The sequence below is a fragment of the Ambystoma mexicanum genome, chromosome 7q (assembly GCF_040938575.1).
Source record: "Ambystoma mexicanum isolate Mex_15411 chromosome 7q, UKY_AmexF1_1, whole genome shotgun sequence".
Classification (NCBI taxonomy): domain Eukaryota; kingdom Metazoa; phylum Chordata; class Amphibia; order Caudata; family Ambystomatidae; genus Ambystoma; species Ambystoma mexicanum.
The window spans coordinates 563,056,449-563,080,300 of record NC_090941.1 but is presented as its reverse complement, the minus strand read 5'-3'; the positions used below and the strand labels follow the sequence as shown (position 1 = coordinate 563,080,300).

Here is a 23,852-nt window from a genome sequence, read left to right as displayed (position 1 = left end):
GGGGGTGTGGGAGGGGGGTTTAGGCACCCTGGACCGAGTTACCTTGGTAACTCAAGTCGCACTCTTGTGTGATTGGCCCAAGTGGTGAGCCGTCCGGCTCACCACTTAGCATGTTTGATTGATGGCTAGGCTGAGTGAATGGGGGTGTGCTGCATAAAAGCAGGGCTTTGGGGACTGGAACTTCAGAAGTCGCCACAGGACCTGAGAATCCGACGAGGGAGAAGTTGAGCCGACCTACCACGACGACACCACAGGTGGAGCCCTGCGGAACCGACTCACCACTTCCCGACGACAGAGAAGATCTCCCGGCTGGAGAGGCTTCTTCCCCTGACTGGTGGGCACAATCAGTTTACCTTCTTCTCTTCGCACCCCAGACGGGCTTGTGGTCGAATTGCCCGTGCCAAGCACCCCGGCAACCGGATAGCCACTTACCACTGGACCGCGAACTAAAGGACCGTTCCTTTTAACTGAGAACTATGTGGCTGGTTTCTTCCCTGGCAGTGCAACGGACACCTGTCTTCCTCCCCGAGGAGATCCTCTCTTCCCCCGGACGAAGCACCGACTTGCATCCGCTGCCAGGAACAACTGCCCCCGCTGGAGTATTCTCACCACTTTAAGGTACCGTGTCCGCCAGGCCTCCCTTTCTAAAGATTGCTACAAGGTAATAACAACCCCTTAACCTTCTGGACTGGGCTGGCCGCCTTGACCTTGTAACTGGTCCCTTTCTTTGGTCCAACTCCTTTTTGAACCGTTACAAGACTTTTGTGCACTGCAACCGTGTGACCTTGGACACATTTCGTTTTGATCCTGTTAAAGTGGATCCGGCCTACTGACTCTAAACTCACAGTGTTACTTTGCCTTCCTCTCTTGTTGTGTTCGTGAAAAAGTGTTGGGATCTGTTTCAATTTATTCTCTGCTTTTCTCTCCCTTTTAAAACGAATTATTAGAGGGCCATCTACGTTAAGCACTCACCGCTGTCTGAAAATAAGTGGGGCTTTACTTAAGACTTGTCTAATATTCTTCTAAGGGAGTGTATGTCTTTTAGTGACCGTGTTTTTGAATTGCTTACTATTAGTGCCTGTGTGTTTTTCTAGATGTGGTTTTAAATAAATAATTATATCTCTTTTACACCAAGCCCTGGTCAGTGAATACTTGTTCTACTATGTTCTTTTGACCTATTGTGAATACTCTGTATACTGCCCAACTCTTCTTGAGGGAAGTCTGACTGCTCAGCCACAGCTACCAAGTGAATCGGTGTGGTACAGACTGCTACCAAGTGGGTTTACTGCCAAACACCTGTAGTCTTAAATCTTTTGCAGTGGTCCCAGAGGGAACTGCACAGGTTTCTGCCTAACAAACGGAAGCTCGCAGCTTCCATTTTCACTTCTGTTTTTTTCAATATGGTAGGGGTTGCAAAGGGAAAGTCAGGTGTCATAAGGGAGTGACCCCCAAATGACGTCATACAGTGAGTCAGACAGTGCTCGCAGACTGAGTCTGATTTCAAATTCAAGTAGCACTTTTTATTTACATAGATAACATAACCGCCGTACACTGTGTACATACTACTTTATCAAAATAAAGGATGCAAAAGCATTTGTGTGTTCATCCTCTCTGCGCCCCCTAGAGGCAGGCACGTCAGGCAGTCGCCTGCTCCGCCTTATGCAAAGATCGGCCCTGCTCCCCCCCCCCGACCCCCAAGGTCCAAATAAGACCTTGAATAGGTTTTCTTAAGGGTGCCCCATTAGAATGGGCAGGGATATTGAAGTTCCCCTTTGATGACATCCTAAAGACAGCCACTTATCCGCCGACTTGGCGTACAGTTTATATAATCCAGATTTACAAAAAGGGGAATAGAATGGACCCCAAGATGGACTTGGATTGCAAAATATTTGAGGGTTTGATATTGAAACACCTGGAAGCCTGGGTATGTAGCAACAATTTCATTTCACCATTTCAAACCGGCTTCCATAAATTACATGGCACAAACGTGAATGGGTTCTTGCTGGGCTATCTTCAGGATTTAGTCAAAGGAAAATACTGGGTCATCCACTTGGTGGCGTGGATTTATCCACTGCCTTCGACACAGTGTCAAGAACTTGATTGTGGGAGAAACTAACGTATTGGGGCATTCCAGAAGGCCTACTAAAACTGATCATAAAATTGGATGAAGACACAAATCTCAGAGTAAGGCTGAACCAGGAGGGTTCCTTATCACAAAAGATACCCATGTCTAATGGTCAGAGACAGGGGTGCATATTGGCCCCCTGTCTCTTCAATTTATATGTGGCAGACGTGAGGAGATTGCTGGATGCGGTTTCTTTCATTCCTCCCAAAATTGGGAATTTGGTGATAAATTGGATGGCATATGCCGACTGTCTTGACTGATTGTACTCAAACAGGGTTGCGTTGGTTTCTGGCGGCATTTGATGGGTTTGCAAGAGATGGTAACCTAAAGATCAATCCTAAAAAAAAACAGATCATGACCTTGGTAAAGAGAAAACAAAAGTCTATACAACGTTGCTCTGTAAATGGTTTAGCCCTGGAAAAGGTTAATACAATTATATATCTTGGATGCTTGTTAAGTAGCGCCCCAGACAGAGTATTCCTTAGGAACTATTTGAGAGCCAAAGCAGACTCCCTCATCCCACAAATGAAACGCATTACTTATCGATATTGTACGTTCTCATTGGTTCCCATAATCACATTTTTTGAAGGAAAGTTAAGCCCAAAATTACTGTATGGTATTGAGTTGCTTGATAACTGGGCATTAGACCATCTTGCTCGGATGGAAGGCACGATCTGGCATAAGGCACTGGGTGTTTCGAATTCAATTCCAGTAGCCGCCATCAAATACGAATTTGGTCTAACTTCCCTGAAAACAAAAGGCCAATGGCGTATTTTTCACTTTTTGGGAAACTTGTACAACGCTGTGAAAAAACCCTTTATCAAGCTATCGCTTAGGTTACGAATCATGGGCAAGTCCCAACGCTGGGAGACTTCCCTAAGGGCTGGGAGATAATATCAAAAGACCTTGATCTTACTAAAGATGACCTTGTGAATAACCCAGCTAGGACTAAACAAAGGCTGCTTGAACAGGACTAGTATATAAAAACACAACGTTTGCATGGTGCTGTTTCTCCTAAGCAACTGCAAAGTTAAAATAAAAGTAGAGGGATTTTAGCTCCCTACTTAGTAACGTTCCCAAATGATGAGATCTGAAATGACCTTTTACGTTTCCGATGGAATTTATACTTAACTAAAGACATTTTGTCTAGATCGAAAACGGTGAACGAGAATGGGGTTCGATGTAGATTTTGTAATCAATATGGAAAAATTAAAACATTGCAGCATTTACAAGCAAAATGTCCAATTCTTAGATCTAGGTGGTAATTGCATTTCCATAGATTTTTCAATACGCATATCAGCATAGATCAAGACTCTTTCTGGGGAAAATGTATTCTTGGTTTGCAAAAGTTTATTTAAATTCTGAAAATGTGTTGATTATATGGTATATGTATATGTGCTTTTTTCATTTTTTTTCCATTCTCATTTTCTTTTTCTCTATTGATTTGTTAAGGTTGAATTTATTTTAAGCAATATACAAAAAAACAAAATATTGTACTTCATGAAAGATTTCTCCTGTTTATAAGCATTTTATTAGTAGGTGGTACCACATTTATTGATGCTCGAACTACCAACCTCGGCAAGATGAAAGGCTGAGTTTGCCCTGACAAAATTCAAACCATAGAATGCAGTCTGCATGCATGCAACAGCAGCAAGCGTTCAACTCACTGAGCTTTCCTATCAGCATTTATAAAATAACAAATCTGAAGAGCAGGGTGATCAAGAGAAATGACAAGATCATACAGTTTTGGTAAAATGGGAAAGTAGAGATTACAATCAAAAGCATCCAGTTCCAAAATGGGCAAATTGTCCAAAAGCCATGAACTCCCTTTTCCTCATCCCCTTTCATGTCCTAGGGTTGTAGGGGAGGAGGGTGCATTGGTTGTGTGCTTGTGGGCATAACGATGGCAGGATAGGGGATTGGATTCCCAATGAAAGTTATGACTTGGAAGTATGTGGGGATGGGACTGTTGGGTGTTGGATGCAAGGGTAGATTAGTGCAATGCCTACGTGTGGATTGGTGTTGGATGGAGGATGGGGATATACTTATGGTGGGGGGAGCATTTGGTGACGTGTCTAGAGCAGGGGACTGCAAACTTCGGCTCTCCAGATGTTCTGTAAAACAACTCCCTTGATTCCTCGACACTTACTATACTGAGTAGGACCATTTGGCGCTGCAGTGCAAAATATCGGCCGAGCCAAATATTGTAGGCCCCGCTCTAGAGTGTTTTACTTGTTGAGGGCAATGAAGTTGGATTGTGCCTTTGGGGCTGATGGGACAGTCAACATGAGCATGTGAGAAGGTGAGGAGGCTGCAGGGTGTTGCAAGGTCTGTGTGGAAAAGAGAAAGGGGGTAAGGAAGTAAGAGTTCAAGATTAAAATTCAGCAAACCCTGTGTAGCAATAATAGCCAATCCTGCTTAAGATCAATATTGCTGATATACTTGCACGTTCTCAGTATTGACCACTTGAGCCAATTTGTCATTAATGGGAATCTTCTGCCTGCTCATCATTACTGCTAATCAGGCCCACAGATCATTGAGGTCATTGGAACTAATACTGCCGAAGATCAACATTACTAAATCAGAGCATTGCCATTACGGATCTTCTACTGGTTGTTTAACACTACTAATATCTTTAACACCAACACAAATATAAGTATGCAGCATCATGCTTAGGGCACATCTGTAGGCCTTACAAAATACACATGGTCCTCATAGGGTACCTTCCAAACATGCAGTCTTGCATCCATAAACAGGCTCCAACCAGAAAGCAAATATCCCTTCATCTCAGCACATGCTTGCATTTACTAGTTGAGTTTTGGCCTATATGTTACTAATGCCCTATTAAACCAACCACAGTTCGAGAAACTATTAAGATATATCTGCTCCTCCAAGATAAAACATGCAGAATCACAGCCAGCCAATATTTAGGTTCCCCACCACACAAAAAAAATGTAAAATAAAATCATACCACTGTGGGATCACAAGAGTTAATTCTTCAAAGCCGAAAAGCAGCAACAGGTTTGTCCATGTTGATGGCTTATAGGTTGCTTTGTGGCTCACCAGGTTGTGAAAAAAAATAATGTTCAAATGCATGGTGATAATCGCCAAAGATGAACCCCAGGAATATTAGTACATACCTGTATGTCCTTTAAAAGTTGTGACAAGACTACAATTCTCTTGCTCAAGTTTCAGAATTGTGACCTGTCCAGAATGATCTCCTACAAACACATGTTTGGTCTCAATGTCGAATCTGGCAGGTGAAAATTGAGGAACATCACGTGTGCGAATAAGAAAAACAGGAATAGGACACCAATCTATCACAGTCACATTGATAATGTTATTTTTACTTACAATTTGATTCAAGGGTGAATTTTAGTTTATTGGCTCAGTATAAAAACTGTAAACTAAATTCTTCCAACATAAAATGAAATAGTTATTGCCCTGGAGTGAATTATCTCCTCTATTCTCACTTCAGGGTATTGTAGCAACTCCACCATTTCAAACAAAAAGCCGTTCTCGATTGCCAATATATTTCCCACAAAACAATAACACCATAAGTAACAACTCTTGTTTTCACGAAACCAGCTTTTGCTTCCAGATTTATGTATAACTTGTAGCAATTAGTACTTCCAGTAAATTTGCCAATTCATTTTTTAGCCCATATTGTGGAATGACTGAGATGGAGTGGTATCATAAAAAACAATCCAAGCAAATGTTAACTAAATTATTTCAGTTAAAATACTTAATTTTCAACTTTCTGTCAGGATTCTTAGTCTCTGCATTATCAAACGTTCCTTTGTAATGTAAACTCAGTCTTTCAAAAAGTTTGTTGTTTTCTTTCAAATTAGGCTGAATTGTAAACTACTTAATCGCTCCTAGTGTAAGAATCTTATACCATTTGTCCTTGACCCACAATAATCAGCATAGCCGGGGTTCTACTTTCCCTTCTCTTTTTTCTTCTTACCACTATCATCACAGTTGTTAATAACTTGCAAATCTATACTGCAGGTTGTAGACCCTGTCCAATCCTTATGGGCTTCCACTCCATTACAGAATGACCAAGTTTTTGATGTAGGGAATTTGGGTTCCATATATCCCAACATGGATTATTTGGGTGTGAATTTTACATACTTATTGCTTCAGCACTTCTTTGGGGTCAAGAGATTCCAAGTTCTCACCATCTCTCAGGGTTCAAGTTCTCTCAGATTCTCAACACCTCAAGGTTCAGGCCACCACATCACATCTTGCATGCTGTGCTTTGCATGTTTCTCGAACAGGCATCCAAACTGTCTGGTTCCATCAGCCATCACCCTTCTTGAGTTAGATTCTCATTTCCCTCTTTTCAGTATGTCACAGAATTGGTGATTTGGAAATGAATCTCCCCTTAGATGATGGTTTGCCGCTACAGCTGGTGATAAAACAGGCAGCCGCCATCCATTTCCTCTCTTCGTGGTCCTTCTCCGACTCCAGGGAGTTTCCCGTTCCTCGAACAACAAATCAGTGTGTGGCTAGTTCCCCGAACTTCCATGCGCTGCAAACAGTTCCATAGCACGCATAACTCTGCAATAATATGATATATGATATGGCATTTATAATGCGCCTGTACACAAGTGTTTCAAGGAGCGACGAGGCAAGGGAGGGGGAACAGAGGAAAGCCAGAGACAACGATCTTACTAGGCCCGGTCACATTGAGATTGCGCAAGTACAGGGGAGGGGGGGGAATGGAAAAGTGTGAGGGGAAGGGGGAGTGGGCAGTGCAGTACATGGGATCAACAGTAATATAAATAAAAACCAATAAATAGAAAGTACGCTCAGCTGGTGGCAAGTGCAAGGGTAAGTGCAGACATCAAATGTCAAGTGCTGGTAGGGGACTGTAGGGATACAGAAAACAGCCTCCAAGTGCAAGGGTTGCCAGGGGGCAGTGCAGGAGTGCAATTGGCGGGGAGGAGACCTGGGCCCGGGATGAGAGGGTAGCCAGGTGACCAGTTCAGTTTCTGTTTCAGCCAGGAGTTCAGCAGGGGAGAGGAAGAGAGAACGCAGAAGCAAAGAGGAAGATCCTGAGGTGCTTCCGGAACCAGCAATGGTTCTCCTCAAGTTTCAGAGAGGCAGGGAGGCCCCACCCGAAGAAAGAGATCTACCACCAAATCGTTGCTTCGAGAAGCAACTGACCCTGAGGGAGTTGGAGGCGGATGAGCAAAGAGCTCAAGAAGGAAGATATTTACGAAGAGAGAGTTGAAGGTACAGAGGCCCCAGGCCTCAGAAGGCGCTGTGGACAATGCAGAGGGTTTTGAACGCAATCCTCGCAGCCATTGGGAGCTAGTGCAGAGATTTCAGTTCTGGAGGGATACGACCCCTGGGCTTAAGGCCAAGGACAATTCTTGCAGTCCTGTTTTGGATGAGTTGCAAAGGGTGGAGAAGAGGCAGGCAGATTTAGAAAGAGGCTGTTGCAGTAGTCCAGCCTAGAGAGAACCAGAGCGCTGGAGACAGTGAGCTTCTGAGGCAAGGAGAGGAAAGGAATAATATCTGAGGAGGTGCAGCTCGTAGTGTGACTTCTTAGAGACGTCAGAGATATGAGGAGAGAAGGAGAGTGTGGAGTCGAAGATGACCCAGAGGTTTTTAGCCTCACAGGTGGGAGCAGGGAATGAGCCAAGAGAGGCTGGCCAGGCAAGGTTGCACCGGAGACTCTCGCTAGTCCGGATTACTCCAAACTAACATGGCTGAGGCAGCGGCGACCAAAAGTCAAAAGGTACACCTGGTCGGAGGGAGCCGCAAGTGCAGCAGTTCTTCGAACGCAGAGGGGAGCACCAAGAAGTGACTTACTAGTGAGTCTTAGCCACGTGAGCGACACTGGGCTGCTCCTGTGCAGGCCTTGAGTTCAACGCAGGCGGGATCACTCAAAAACGATCGACAGGCAGACTAAGCAACACTATCAATACCGAATTGTGGTTGACGTATAGAGAGAAGCACATAAGCATTACCAACGCCTAATGGTAACAAAGTTGTAACAGCCAGCTAATAACGCTTGCAAATAAAAAACCTTTTAAAAGGCAAAGTAATCAACTTTTTGAATACCGAATTGTTGCAAACTTGCCTAACAGGCTGACATTGAAACAGACAAGGTCGGGAATAAAAGTGGGTGTTTGTGGAAATAGCCACAACCTGGTGGGGAGGCTGTGTTAGAAACCCAAGTATACCACCAGCAGCCAAGCCAAGAGACCCTGAAAACCTGGCAGCATCCGTCCAATAAATGCTTTGAAACACAAGGGGGGGAATAGTGAGAAGCCCCAAAGTTGCAAAGGTTTCCATTCAGGTTCGGGGATACCTATTGCTGTGGTTAATGTAGATTCACATTACTACCACCATGATAGAAGCAGAAGCAGAAGAAGTTTTGATCCTGAACATTATTATTGGTATTAATGCAGAAGGGATGTGAGCGATCTATCCCTTGGAAGCTGTTAACCTACTTATGTTGATGGAGGCTATTGAAATTGTTTGTCATCTGCTGTGAAAGTTATCATTGAAGCTCTCACCTGTTTTGGTAGATTGGCAGGCGAGTAGACCCGTAAGGCAAGAGGTAATTGCCCAGAAGAGACCTAGTGAAAGGTTACACCAGGTAGTAGAAGGAGCAAGTGCTAAAGAGGGGTATTATTCGAAAGCAGTATATATTCCTGAAGCAAGCTATTCCAACCAAGTTATTTATTGTTGGCATACTTGAAGCAATCTATTCTGATCACACCATTTGTTGTTGCCCAAGACGTAAAGGAATTTTTATTCCAGGTGGTGCGAGAGTTTAAGACTATAACAGAACTTTGTGTTGAAGCTGAATTTCCTTCGAGTTGTGAAGAACATTCTTGTTTGGATCTGCGGAAAGGGAGTTCGCTCAGTCCATGAAAAGAGGCATTGATTACTCTGTGAACCAAATGTATGAGTTGACATATGTTAGGGAGAATTCTCTGTTTAGGCTGAATTTCCCTACCTAGTGAGTCCCCCAGCAGCTTTGCTGGATTTCTGGGGTTTATTTTTTTCTCCTGCCAAGAGTGAGACTCTTTTACCCTCACTCTTGGGCATGTTGAAGTGTGTTTTCTTGGTTAAACCTTGTGTTGAATGGGCTATGGGGTCTTTTACTCCATAGGGCCTCATGTATTTTTTGGATGTGGGTTACACAGCACCCTCTGTGCCGTAACCCAGGGGTGTCCTAGGGACTCCCCAACATAGACTCCATACCCTGGGACTGACTACTGTCTCCCAGGGCATGTAAAGTCACCAAAGACTTTACTAGTCTTAAATCCTGAACAGAACCAGTACAAACCATCATATTGTGGACGTACTGGCTGGGGCAATTCGATTGCCCCAGGGTCTGTTAGTCGAGGGGGCACGTCTCCGTCCCCCCTGATCGAGTTTTGGCTGGTGGCAGTGGAAACTACTTTTTATATTCGACCGCGAATATTTTCCTATGGGATTTCCCATTGTTTTAGGCTAACACATTTAATTATTTATTTACGGTAGCCTTAAACATACCGCCGGTTTATATATTTATTATTATAACTCCGGTTGGGATTTTTTGCCAAAACTTGATACTAAAATGGCGTTGGCGTTCGCCTCTGTAACTCTGACCCAAAGTGGAGCCCTTTGTCCCACTTTTGGCGGGCTTCTCCACAGAAGCCCTCCAAAGTGGTGCCACTCTGTCTGGGGTACTTAGGAGGGGTGGAGGGGGATTGAGGCACCCTGGACTGAGTTACCTAGGTAACTCAAGTCGCACTCCGTCCTGATTGGCCCAAGTGGTGAGCCGGCCGGCTCACCACTTAGCATGGTTGAGTGACAGCTAGGCTGGGTGAATGGGGTTTTGCTGCATAAAAGCAGGTCTTTGGGGACTGGAACTTCAGAAGTCGCCACAGGACCTAAGAATCCAACGAGGGACGAGCTGAGCTGATCTGCTACGACGACACCGCCGGTGGAGCCCTGCTGAACCATCTCACCACTTTTCCCGACGACCGAGGAGAACTCTTACCGGAGTGGCTCCTTCCCTTGACTGGTGGGGACAACCAGTTTTCACCTTCTTTCCGTGCTTCGAGGTATCCCGTGGCCGCCTTGCCAGTGCCAAGCACCCCGGCAACCGGAACCCCACCACTTTTACCCCAACCGCGAAAGTCGGTACAACCCTTTAACCGGAGGACTCCGCGGCTGGTTTCTTCCCGGGCAGTGCAACGACCTTCTTCTTCTGCTCTTCAGCGAGATCTTCTTCTCCCCTGACCGACGTCGAGCCTTGCTGCCACTGCCTGGAACAACTGCCCCCGCTGGAGGATCCTTTCCGTTAAGGTACCGTGTTCCGCCTGGCTTCCCTTGCCACCGACTGTATGAGGTAGTTTTAGCCCTCGGCTTTCGATCCTGGGATTGCCTGGGACACTTTGGCTAAACTTTCTGAGCCTCTCTAACTCTTTTCCGAACTCTTTTGCAAGACTCTGAATCCCTACCAACTGTGTGATCTTGGGCACGTTTTCGCTCTGTCTGCTCTAAGAGTGGGCCCTGCTTAGTGACTTTTGCTCACCTGTGACTTTGTGCTTCTTTGAGCTTACCAAAAGTGTTCTTGACCTTAGAGTGGTGTGTTTAGCCTAATTCTGCTCTTTTTCCCTCCCTTCTTTAACCTACTAGAGTATCATCTAACGTTAAGCGCTCACCTCTGTTTTAATTATGTGGTGTTAACCTAGAGTTGTCTAGATAGGAATAAGGATTGGGACTGCTTTCCATATAACTGTGTTTGGAGTGTTTTATTATATTTTGCTAGAGTGTTTTCAATTTGTGTGTTCTTAAAAATAAATAACTATATACTTTTGAAACCAAGCTCTGGTCAGTGTTTGCTTGTGCTATTGTGCCTGAGTACATATTGTGTATACTTTGCATACTGCCTAACTCTTCTTGAGAGAAGCCTGACTGCTCAGCCACAGCTACCAGGTAAATCTGGGTGGTACAGACTGCTACCAAGTGGGTTTACTGCTATACCTGTAGTCTTAAATCTTTTGCAGTGTTCCCCAAGGGAACTGCACAGGTTTCTGCCTAACAACATATCATACCTTTTTGTGTTAATTGTTGTATTAGTGTGAGGGTTAGCGATCCCTTGGTTAAAGTGTTCCCTTTTAGTTTACTATAGGCAGGGTAATCCATGTTAGGTTAGGGATAGTGAGGTGTTTATTTCATTTGGTTTGTTTAATAAAATGCCAATGGTTAAAAACCCTTCACAAAGTTACCGGTTCTCATCTTTTTTGGATTTCGCCTTCAACACTGCACTCTGTGTCATGAGAAGCTCAGTAGCCCGAAAAAAGAACATTGAATTGTATAATGGGAATTAGTGCTTTCACATTTAGCATTCCTCCTGACTGAAATACTGCCACAACATATATTTCCCAGATCAGGACATTTCAATATAGGTCTTGCTGCATTTTGGTGCTGGTGTAATGAGGAGATGATTGAAGTGAGGGATGAGTGACCCTGCCATGAAATGCGCTCAGGGTGCTATGAAATGCAAAATCTTCCACCAAGTTTTAATAAATCTGCAAAGACAGCTCACATTATCATATAGACAAGAAACTCGGTTTTCTAGACTCCAAGCAGCAGAACTACTTCCTGATTTTTGTTCCTTCCGTCCTTTTCTTCTTGCCTCTATGGCTGGATCATTAAGTAATCCGACAATTGAGCACAGGCTCCAAATGATGAGAAACAGTTGACTTTACAGTAGAAGGAGTCTCATCTTTTGTTATGTGCGTGTCAGCATTTACACACTGACGAATCCCTAGATGTCATCACTTCTCCCGAGGGGGAGAGTCATCCCATGAGACCAGGACAGTGAGGCCGCTACCCAACAATCACCCTGGGGGTGGCACACAGCGAGAGGATCTCATGAGGAGAGACTCACCCTCTGGCAACAAGGACAACCATCTAGAATATGGCCTGGGACACCACAACACAACACAACCACACAGCCTCACTCTCCTTTCTCCTCTTCTGAGAGCTCAGTACTTTGTAGAAACATGTACTGTTACAAGACCTTGTGTATCTGGGAAGTACTGGGACCAAAAATAACATACTACACCCAAGTAAATCTAGAAATTAGACGAGATGGCCCCCGCAGAATGAAGATCACACCCAGGAAACAGAAGAAGGACTTAACCCTTTCACCAAGAGTATGCTTGAAACAAAGTACAAAGTTCGACAAAGGACTAGACCTTTTTTCGAATCAAGCTGAAGGAGGCATCAGGTGCAAGGAATCTCCAGCGGGCGAGATTCGAATCCTGTTTGAGAACAAGGTATCGGGCGGTACGGGAAAGCCGGAGGGGTCACAGGGATAGTCACCAGGAGGGAAGAGGCAGCTCCCTCATGACCTAGTAGCGAGCAAGCGGCTACAGGCTCACTGGAGACGCAGAAAGGTGCGAAGGTGGCACATTAGACATAACAAGGTTAGGGGAAACCCCAACAAAAAGAGAAGAAAGATCTGGGACCCTAACAGTTACACAGAGGCAAGTCATCTTCCTTGTGGTAGTACTTGGCAGGACAGTGAATCAAGTCTGTCTACGCATCAGAGCAGAGAAATACAGATGTGGGACCCGCACCCAAACAAGGAGAAAAATACAAGTCATCTTCTTCCTCGCTGTAATTGGCAAGCAAGGAGAACAAGTGGCCTATACTGGGGAAACCTGGGTGAAGGATCATACTTGTACACAAACTGTTGAGAAAGAAGGAAAAACGTGAAAAGGATCATCAGGCGAATGGAGTCAATCTCCCCCCTCCACAATCCCCCCACCCCCCGAGCATCGCTGAGGGTAAAGTGACTGTGAAACAAAGATACCAGGAGAAGGAAGTCATTCTCCTGGTAATGCTGCAACCACAGGGAAAAGCCAAGAAGCCTGGGGAAGAGAGTCATTCCCCTCGGTGGAGAAAAGCTGCAGTCAAGAGAAGAACATGTTACTTACCGCTGGTAACATTCTTTCGACTGGATGTTCCTCCCACCTAGTCCTCATTTTTAGATATCTTCCTTTCAAGCTTCCGCTGCTACGGAAAAAGAAATTGGGCAGGAGGGACTGTGCATCGATGCGGTCGACTCAATGCCCCTCGAGGGCCTTCGTCTCAAGGTAGACGTCATTCGTATATATAGCACACGCAGCGCCCGTAAGCTTCAGTTCTGTTTTTACGCCTTCTTACAGAATTACTGGCATCAGAGCTTACATCAGAGCAGTATCAGACCTTGAAAGAGCGCAAGATGTAATGCACAGAAATTCTACTGCAGGATAGGTTGGGAGGAGCAATGAGGAATACGTGGGAGGAACATCCAGTTGAAAGAACGTTACCAGGGGTAAGTAACTTGCTCTGCAAATGGATTGTGTCCCCCCACGTATTCCTCATCTTTAGATAGACTCCCAAAGCAGTGAGAGTTTTGGAGGAGGGAGCACGCATTTTCAGATTTGTCCTTCAGATTTGTCATGGACAGAATGTAAGACTGCCTTTCCAAATCCTCCTTCCTGGCCTGTAGAAGAATACAGGCAGTAACATTGTGAAAGTATGAATAGTAGACCAGGTGGCTGCCGCACAAATATCATTTATCGGCATCCCTTTTTGCAAAGCAGAAGACCTTGCCATGCCCCTTGTGGAATGGGCCCTCGAGCCTTCTGGGGGATCTTTCCCAGCTAATCTGTAGCATTCTGTAATGCGCAGTTTCCCTGACAAAAAGATGGTAATCTTGACGTACTTTAGCCACCCTTGAAATGTAAAAGACAAGGGCTCTTTTTGGATATAGCCTATTGCCAGGATATGGAGGCAGATACAATGCTGGTAACACCATTTTCTGAGATATGTGGAAATGCAATAACTTTTTCAGAATAAAAGATGGCTTCACTTTAAGAACCACCTTGTCCTTGTAGAAGGTTGTAAATGCTGGTTTAATAGATAAGGCCTGTAATTTGTTCAACCTGGGGGCTGATGATAATGCGACTAATAAGATGGTCTTAAATGTCAATAGTCTTAGAGACCGTTAGGGGGTGCGGGAGAAGATGGCCACATAAGCGCGCAGCTCCAGCTCCCTCCAGCAAGATAGAGAGGATATTGTGCATTTCCACCCGGAGAACATAAGTAAATTGGCGTTTGGAAGTGGGTGACGGCGTATGAAACACGAAATACTACAGTTGAAAGAGGGAAAGCGGGCCTCAAGAATCAAACAGTGGCGGGAGGCGAAGGCGAGACCATCCGGCAGAAGCAGAAGAGACTCAGCCCCTGTCCTGATACGGACAGCGCTGCATAGTAGTGCAGAGTGCCACCTCAGGGGCCTGGACAGAACAGTGGCGCTGATGAGAGGAGCTGGTCGCCCCACAGAAAAGTAAGAACACAGGTGAGGGTTCCGGATGCCGAAACGCACGTAGAGAGCTAGGCGAGTCCCGGATAAGTGCGCCACTCAGAGGTGAACTGAGGGGAGATCAGAGAGGCGTGGCGGCCCAGAGAGGTAGAGGTAGAGGAGCCGGAGCCGTGACCGCAAGGAGGCGGGAAGGCAGACATGTGGCTGAGGTAGGAGTGGCCCCAACGTGTGCAAGGAGGCCCCCGGAAGAGTGTACAGAATTAGAGAAGTGGACGAGACCCGACAAGGAGAGAGGAGAGGTCAGTAGGGAAGGGGGGAAACGCAGAGCCTCCACCATTGGGCTGCCGCTCCCCCCCAGCCAGCAGCAGAGGAGCGGAGAGTGTGGCGAAGGAGCGGGGAGGCCCGGGGAAGCAGCAGTGAGGCACGGATGTGACCTGGACCCCCGGCAGTGACATATAAGGTAATAATATACCCCCAGGGTCACACAGCAGACAGAGGTGGGGCTGAAGTACCCTTGAGGGCACCATTGCAAACCGTCGGAATGGGGGGCGCACACTGCTTGAGACACCACCCTCAGTGAGGCCCAAGGAGGGAGATCAGAGAACAGTAAGGGAGCACAGGAGCCCTCAAGTGGAAAGGGGCAGACAGCGGCGCAGCGGGATAAGAGGGGAATAAAGCGAGGAGAACTAGCTGCACACCCGAGTGCTCAGGAGGGTGGGGAAAGTGCGCCAGAGAGAAAATGTGTAGTGGGAGACCACCCACCGGCGCCTCCTGGCACTGAGCTGAGTATTTGCCCATAGAATACGCAGCAAAAGGCTAGAGAAGCCCAGAAGCAGCTGGAGGGCACTGTGAGGAGCAGAAACCCGAGGAATAGCCGGAAAAGGGCCCACACCCAAACCTGAGAGCTGTGAGTAGAGAGGTCCAGAACAGTTGGGTGAAGGGCAGTGGAGTAGCTGATATAACCCCAGGAGTGCCAATACCCACAGAATAAACAAGACACGAATCCTACGGCGAGGACCAGAAGTACGCCCAGCACTGGGAGCAACCCCACATTTATTGCAAACCATACAAGAGGGAAAGGGGCCTGGCCGATGAGGACATAAGCGGAGAACAAAGGACACGATACGCAGCTGCCAAACAATCAAAATAGGGCGCAGACCCGCTGCCTCAAGGAGGGACGTCAAGTGGGGAAAGCACAACATTACTGGGACACCAAAAGAAGGCAAAACCACTGAGAGAAGAGGACAGGAATATAAAGGTGGTGCGGAGTGGAGGAGCACAGGGCGGGAGTCATGGGGGGAGAACATAAGGAGCACAAGTCCACGGTGGAAGCTGGGCAAACAGGGAAGAAAGGAAAAGGTTCGGATAGGAGAAAGGGGGAAGAAAAAGAACTAGAAGATAGCAAGGAAGGCACCGGAGATGAAAATGACAGCGATAGATATGTCCCTATTCTCGACGAAGGAGGACTCAGGACATATTTTGGTGGAAATTGAGGCCCTCAGGGGAGATGTACAGGCCTTGCTGACCGATCTAACTAGCAGAATGACAACGGTAGAGAGAAAAGTGGAGGGCCTAGAGCACAACCAACTCAACGCAGACATGGTTGAAATGAGGCTTGACGCCAGACGGACAGAGCTGGAACTTCGAGAAGAGGAAGTGATATTGAAAATGGATGACTTTGAAAGCAGAGAGAGACTGAAAACCATAAGGATACTAGGCTTGAAGGAGATGGCGAGAGAAACCCAGAGGCAAGTGGAGGCAAGAGTACAAGCTCTGGTGCACCACCTATCCGAAGCAGAAGGGGGAAAACAGGTCCAACTTGAAAGGGCGCACAGAGGAGGTAAACCATACGGGAGCGGCCCCCTCTCCATAGTAGCAAAGTTCTTGAGCTACAAGGACAAAACTGAGGAACTGAACAGGGCAAAGCAACAAACGGAATTGGATTTCGAAGGCTCCAAGGTGACGATTTATCAAGACTTGTCCAACCTCACGCTCTCTAGGCGTAGAGACTGTAGGCCTCTCACAAAGTGGCTGCAAGAGAAGGGCATCAGGTACAGATGGGATACCCGTTCTTATTGCAATTTGAGGCAGAAGCAGTGGATTACTGCACAGCTTCTGTGGAAGAGGCGGAGCAAGTCCTATGTCACCTCACAGCGGACACGGAGATTGAATCCCGAAGGACCGAGTACGAGAGGACAAAATTGCAGAAAACTGGCAGAAAATACATGCGGCTGAAAGGACCATCGCCACACAAGACACCCAAAACGCCAGAGCAACCGCAGGAGAATAATTCTAGAGAAAAGACAGTGTGATGGCTGAAGTGATCATTGCAATACCAGGTGGAAAGTACATGTATGAAAATTGATTGCTGGGCGGAGGTAAATGTCTCCGCTCCAAGGTGGCCCTCTGTGGGAGAGAGGGTGTCTCAACGACTCTTATTGAACTCAAGTTAAAGTTACAAACAGTTATGAAGTTGCTAAGGGGTTGTTATGGGTATAGCGCCAGGGAAGAGTACATCGGCCACAAGGAAAGTAGTCCCCAAGACAGGGGAGAGGAGGAAAGGGTAGAGTCACAAGCCAGGCGAATGAGGAATAGGTGGGCAAGGTGGTGCATTCGCAATGGGGAGAGGTGAAGCTAACAGGGGTCGGGTTGTAGGAACGTTAAATGTAAAAGGCCTTCATTTCCTGATGAAGAGGTCTCTAGTCGAGAGAGAATTCCATAAGGCCTCCCTAGATGTGCTCTTTCAGCAGGAAACGCGCCTAATACAAGGGGAAGAGCAGGCACTAAGAGGGGCAGAGATAGGGCAAGTCCATTGGGCGTCAGGAAGCTCCAAGAGGGGTGGTGTCAGAATTGTATTACACAAACAATGTAAATTACGGGAGTGTGTAGCTACGAACCTATTGGAAGGAAGGTTGTGGATACTGCAAGGCACCATAGAAGGGGCAAGAGTGCTATTGGCAGCGATATATGCGCCCAACCAGGAGGAAGCACAATTTATACTCGGTGCGCTCAACGCGATACAGAAGTTGGACGGTGATCTCTACATCATAGGGGGGACTTTAACTCCTGGGCAAATGAAACCTGGGACAAAAGGGCGGGGGGGAGGTGTTGGTGGGGAGGAAGGGCCGAAGGGAGGTGAAGATATATTCGAGTACTTAGGGCGGACAATAGAGACACGCGGCCTAGTGGACGTGTGGAGACGGCAGCACCCGCAGGAGGAAAGGTACGCCTTTTTCTCAGCCCCGCACAAAAACATACACTAGGATTGATTACCTACTTTTAAACAGAGACCAGGGGACAAGGGTAATGGTCTGCGATATAAGGCCGGTAGGGTGGACCGACCATGACATGGTACTAATGACCTTAGATATAGAAGGGTTGTATAGGCCGGATAGTAGCTGGCGCTGTAATGAATCGCTCTGTGGGGACTCTCTTCGCAGACCATTTGGCCAAGGCAATAACTGAATACTTTGAGTGAAATGACACCGGGGAAGTACATACAGAGGTGGTCTGGGATGCTGGAAAGGCAACCTGGAGGGGGCTACTGATCAGCGAGGGGGCGAGGCGTAAAACAGAAAGAAATCTACAGGAAGAGAGATTGAGGAAAGAGATAGTGGAGGGGAGGAAAGGATGCATGCTACAGAGGGAAACACAGACGAGATAAGGGAGGAGCTTCTAACAAAGAGAGGAGTTGAAAGTGCTAGGGATGGGAGAGACTATGATGTGGAAATTGAGGTTTCTCAAACAGAAATATTACAAAAAAGGAGACAAGGCAGATGCGCTACTCCCCGCAAGGCTCCGGGCGCAGAGAGCAGAAAGATGGGTCTCCAATTTGAGAGACCCTGAAGGGGGCAGTCGGGTTGCACCAAAAGATATAGCAGAAGGTTTGGCCCAGTACTACGAGAAGCTTTATAAATCCAAAGCCCCCAGCGGGGAAGCCAGAGTGGGGGAATACCTAAGGGAGGTGAGCATGACCAACCTCACAGGCCCTGCGGTGGAACACTTAGAGAGACCAATAACACCCTAAGAGGTACAGGATGCGATCTAGTGCCTCCCGAATGGAAAGGCGCCGGGAGAGGACAGATATACTATTGGGTTTTATAAGAGATACGCTGGGGTCCTGTCACAACACATGGTGAAGCTATATAAATCACATTCTAGAAACTGGGGAGGCACTGGCCTAGTTTAGTAGGGCATTAATATTGGTAAACCCAAAGGAAGCAAGGGACCCCGCCCAATGTTCATCATTTCGCCCCAGCTCGCTCTTGAATGTGGATGAGAAAATATTCATGCGGATCTTTGGAGAGAAATTGCCCCGAATAGTCCACATGGACCCGATGGGGTTCATAGCAGGCAGGCAGGGCCCGGACGCAATTCGGAAGACCGTGGATCTTATGGAACACGTTGGGGGTGAGGTGCAGGGGGGAAATCGGGGGATTATGCACTATTGAAAGCTTGAATGTTTTTATTTGCGATACTACGAAAGATAGGGGTGGGAGATCGAATGTGTCGAGCTATCAGGGCAATTTATTCAGGACCCACGGCGAGGGTGGTCGTAAATGGGACAAAATCCAGGGAGTTTGGTCTTAGTAGGGGGTACTAGGCAGGGATGCCCCCTGTCACCCCTCCTATTTGCCCTGACAATGGAACCACAGGGAGAGAAGATACGTAATGATGACCAGACAAGAGGTATTAGGGTGGGGCACGAAAGCCATAAAATAAACATGTATGCGGACGACATATTGTTATATCTCTCAGAAGTAATGGGGTCAGTCCCGGGGGTGCTCCAGATACTAGAAGAGTTTGGAAGTGTATCGGGTTTTAAGGTAAACGTGCATAAGTCAGTGCTCCTACCCCTGAAAGGGGTGACAAAGGAAAAAAGTGAAGAATGGGGAGGGCTAGGGATACCGGTGGAAAAGGACAGCATAAAGTGCCTGGGGGTGAGAATATCCAAGGAACTGTGCCATTACTGCACCGGCTCTTTGGTGAACTGGACATTTGGTCGAATATCACTGTTTTGTGGCTAGGACGGCTGAATGCATTAAAGGTGGTGCTTCTCCCCAGGGTCTTACATTTATAATCAGGGATTGCCAATCAGGTTTCCGGAACTATATTTCAAGAATTAAAAAGGAGGATAGTGAGGTTTCTGTGGCAAGGGAAGAAACAAAGAGTAGCTTATAGAGTATTAGTGCAGCCCAAAGAAAAAGGAGGAGTGGGTTTACCAGATATGTGCACTTACTACAGGGCAGCTCAATTTAGAGCCCTGGTCCCTCATCTACAGGTGGACAAACAGAAGCAATGGGTGGGCATCAAGAAATATCTATTTAGACCGGTCACACTGGGGGAGTGGCTCTGGGCACAGCAGGAGCAAGCCCTGTGAAGGGTAAAGACGTACAAGATTCTGGGTCTGCTTTGGAGTCTGCGGAGGGTCAAAAGGGAAATGGCAGGGGTCACAACGTGGCCCTCACCTCTGATTCACATATGGGCCCCATCGATAAGAGACCACATGCCAGGCCATGAGAGATTCCAAGACTGGTTTGAGGCAGGGTTGGAGAGAGTGGGGCAAGTCCTAAAGAAGTACGTATTCATAGACCTGCGTGAGCTGGAAGAGACTCTGGGTGGAGGTAAAATCTCTGTATTCAAATACCTGCAGATTAAAGGGGTGCTGATGTCAGATAGCTAGAAGGAAGAATTGTAGAGGGAATTGACAGGTACGGAGAGGATACTGAACACGGAAAAGGGAACGAGGGGTCTAATATATAAACTGTACCAAGCTCTACTGGAGGCGCAGGGTTGGGAGACTGAAGTATTTAAGAAGAGGTGGGAAAGGAACATGGGAATGGAAATGGAGAAGGTTATGTGTGAATGCACACCACACCTCAGTAGCCTGTCAATATAAGATGCATGGGCTCAAACTCCTATATAGGTGGCAATGGGATCCAGTAAGACTATCAAAGATGTATCCAGGAGCTGACCCCCCCCACTGCTGGAGGAAATGCAGTCAAATGGCAGACTACTGGCATATGTGGTGGCCGTGCGAGAAGGTACAGAAATACTGGAAGGAGATTCTGGGATGGATAAGGAGCCTAGACAGGCCTCTGGACCCCCTTCTCGTACTGTTTGGGGTGGAGGCAGTGGAAGAGGCCTGGGTCAAACTCCCGCATATGCCCCACTACTTGCTTTTAGCAGCCAGGACTTGCCTGGCAGGGGTAGGGGGAAGAGAGAGGAACTTCGAAGTGAAAGACAATGGGCTTGAAAAGCTCTGGACACGTATAGAATGGAACAGCTGACCAGACAACGGCATGAGCTGACCCCATCAAGGGAAATGGAGTGGGTATCCTTCCTTGAGAAGTACGACTCAGAGAGGCTGCATTTGGATGCCAGGAAAGTGGGCTCAGAGTCTATGAAGGAACCCGTGGGGAGAGTATAAACCAATGCAGTGAGCATAAACAGAGAAGGAGGTGGAGGGGAGAGGCGACTTGGGCTGGAGACAGGGGGAAAGGGATAATGCTGGTGGACCTCAACTCAGAACCCGCAGAGAAACTGTGGAAGCGACCAGTGAACATGGAAGAGACTCGAACGTGGGGCAAACGATGGCAGGAGCCTGGCAAAAGCAGACTCCAATGAGATAGCCGCTGTGGCCACCCTGGGGCCATGTTAGAGTGGATGGAGGTGTGGGGGTGGGGTCGGGGTAGAAGTAAGGGGGTTGGGGAACAATAGAAAGTTGTTGTTGGGGAGGGGGGTGGGATAAAAATCTTGTACGGTGAATCTCATAATATGTGGATAAGAGCATGTATTGTTTTAGTTCTATTTGTGCCAATTCACGATTAAAGCATATTTGGAGAAAAAAACTCAATAGTCTCAATGGACACGAATGGAGCGGCTCAAAAGGAGCACACATAGGAAATTTTAGTACACGGTTCAGATCCCAAATAGGAACTTGAAATGGAGAAGGAGGGAACACGTAAGTGAGCCCTTTTAGAAATTTTATGACCAACGGCATCTTGAAATATGACACCTCTTCCAAAGTACGCTTGAAGATCGAAAGCGCTGCCAAGTATCCTTTGATAGTTCCAATCTGGAGCCCCAGATTTGCCAAATGAAACAATAAAGACAACACCATAGGTGTATTGCACTGAAAAGGGCCCACATTCTTTTCTCTGCACCAGCTGCAGAAGGTATTCCAACGGCAGCAGTACAAGGATTTGGTTGCTGGCCTTCTGGCAGAAAGCAAAATCACATTACGTCATCCAGGGGGTCCCAATCCTTATATCTCAGCCTCTCAGAAACCATGCGTGAAGGTTGAGTGTCTTGACCTCCGGATGGAGAACCCAATCCTCCTCTCACGAGAGAAGATCCTCTCTTTGGGGAAGATGTATGCAGGGCAGATGGACATGTCCAGAAGGTCTGGGTACCACGTCATCCTGGCACAATCTGGAGCAATTAGGATCATGGATTTACCAAACTCTCTCAACTTCCTGATAACGTGAGGAATGATGAGGACTGGGGGAAACGGGTACAGGAGTGGAAAATCCCAGTCCACTACAAAACTGTCCCGTAGAGTTCGCACTTCCTATTGACACTGGTCGCAAACAGATCCATATGAGGGGTTCCCCAAAGGATGATCTCTTGAAGGACTTCCTGGGCTAGTTCCCACTCCTGGAAGATTGTTCTCAGCCTGCTCCGAGCATCCGCCGCTGTGTTCTCCTCTCGGGCTAGATTAACTGCTGCTACGGAGATTCAATCTTGAATTGCCCAGAACCAGAGCTGCATTGCATCTGTTGTGGCCCTAAACCACCCTTTTGGCCATGTACTACCTCAACAACTGAGTTGTCTGTCATAACCAGGACATGCTTTCCCCATACAGAGGGCAGAAAGGACTTCAGCGCTAGTCTGATCGCCCTCAGCTTCAAAAGGTTGATGTGTAGTTTGGACATCTATGGAGACCAACTACTGCTGACTTTCAGATCATTGGCATGGGCACCCCACCCTAACTACCGTTATCCCAGGCCATGGTTGCCAAAAAGGCTCTCCCTTCAGAATATAGTCCTTGCAGGCACACCACAGGAGATCCTGTGTGACCCTGCTTGAAAACTGAAGTAGATCTGACATCTTGCCTGTGAATTGAGACCACTGTGTTCTGAGATCCCATTGTAGGGATCTCTTTCTCAGGCAAGCCTCTGGCACCAGGAAAATGCAGGATGCCACAAGGCCGAGTAACCTGAAAAGTTGAAGGCCGGAAGACACTGGGCACTCTGGATATTGGTGACCTTCTGCAGAATTTGTTCAGCCCTCACCTCGGATGGCGTGTCTTCCCCCAAGGATGCAACCAGGACTGTTCGGATGAACTGGAGTCGTTGAGATGGTATCATGTTGGACTTCTTGTAATTGAGGGAGAAGCCCAGTCTGTGGAGAGAGTGGCAGGTTATGCCAGGTGTTCCAAGGTTTGTTCAGGAGAACGGCTCCAGATCAGCCAATCATCCAGGTAAGGAAGACGTGAATCCCCTCTCACCGGATACTCGCTGCCACAACCGCCATCAACTTGGTGAAAACCCTCGGGCGGAGGTCAGCCCGAATGGCACAACTTAGAACTGATAATGAGAACCGCCAACAGCAAACCTCAGGTACTTTCTGTGCTTGTGATGGATAGGCACATGAAAGTAACCATCTTCAAGGTCCAATTACACCATCCAATCCTGGAGCTGGAGGGACTGAAGAATCTGAGAAAGGGTGACCCATCTTGAACTTGTCCTTCCTGAGGAACTTGTCCAAGCATCTCAAGTCCAAGATGGGTCTCAATCCTCTGGCCTTCTTGGGGATTGGGAAATAAGGAGAGTACCATCCTTTGTTCCTCTCCGTCACAGGTACTGGTTCTATAGCACCTTTCTCTAGCAGGCTCAAAATCTCCTGCACGAGGAATGGATCCAGAACTTTGAACGAGTGGCACCCGGGTGCAGGATCCTGAGGCCTTCTTATAGGGAGAGGCAGTAACCCTGCGCTACTGTTTATGCTGTACTCACTAAACCTGTCACTGCTTGTCTTTTTGTTTTGTACATCCTGTATGCACTGCCGGTAATTTTTGCTTATGCTAAGTTGTAACATGCTGTAATGCGCCCAGATACCTCTGGGTTCGGTGTGCTATATAAAACAAACAAACTGTTTCCAACGCCCAGGCATCTGAAGTAATACCCCATCATTATTGCAGATGCGGTGAGAGTCTGCCTCCGACCAGGTTTTGTGGGTTAAGGCCCCAGAGAGGTTTTGAGGCAGCTGAAGCAGCAGCTGAGGGTAAAGCAATCGTTGCTTGGGCGGACGTAGCACTCCTTCCTTGTACAGCACAAAGACATTTTCTTTGGCCCGTCTGACCGGTCAGCACTCTTGCTCTACCAA

General features: G+C 47.2%; 1 protein-coding gene across 2 annotated transcripts in view; it reads right to left on the bottom strand.

Moving 5' to 3' along the window:
• The window catches only part of WDFY2 (WD repeat and FYVE domain containing 2), a 1,061,998-nt gene that overhangs the window by 514,237 nt on the left and 523,909 nt on the right, over positions 1-23,852 (bottom strand). For both annotated transcript variants that reach the window (XM_069640687.1, XM_069640686.1), the window contains exon 6: positions 5,266-5,378. In XM_069640687.1, coding sequence (XP_069496788.1) covers positions 5,266-5,378 — 113 coding nt within the window. The remainder of the gene's footprint in view (positions 1-5,265; positions 5,379-23,852) is intronic.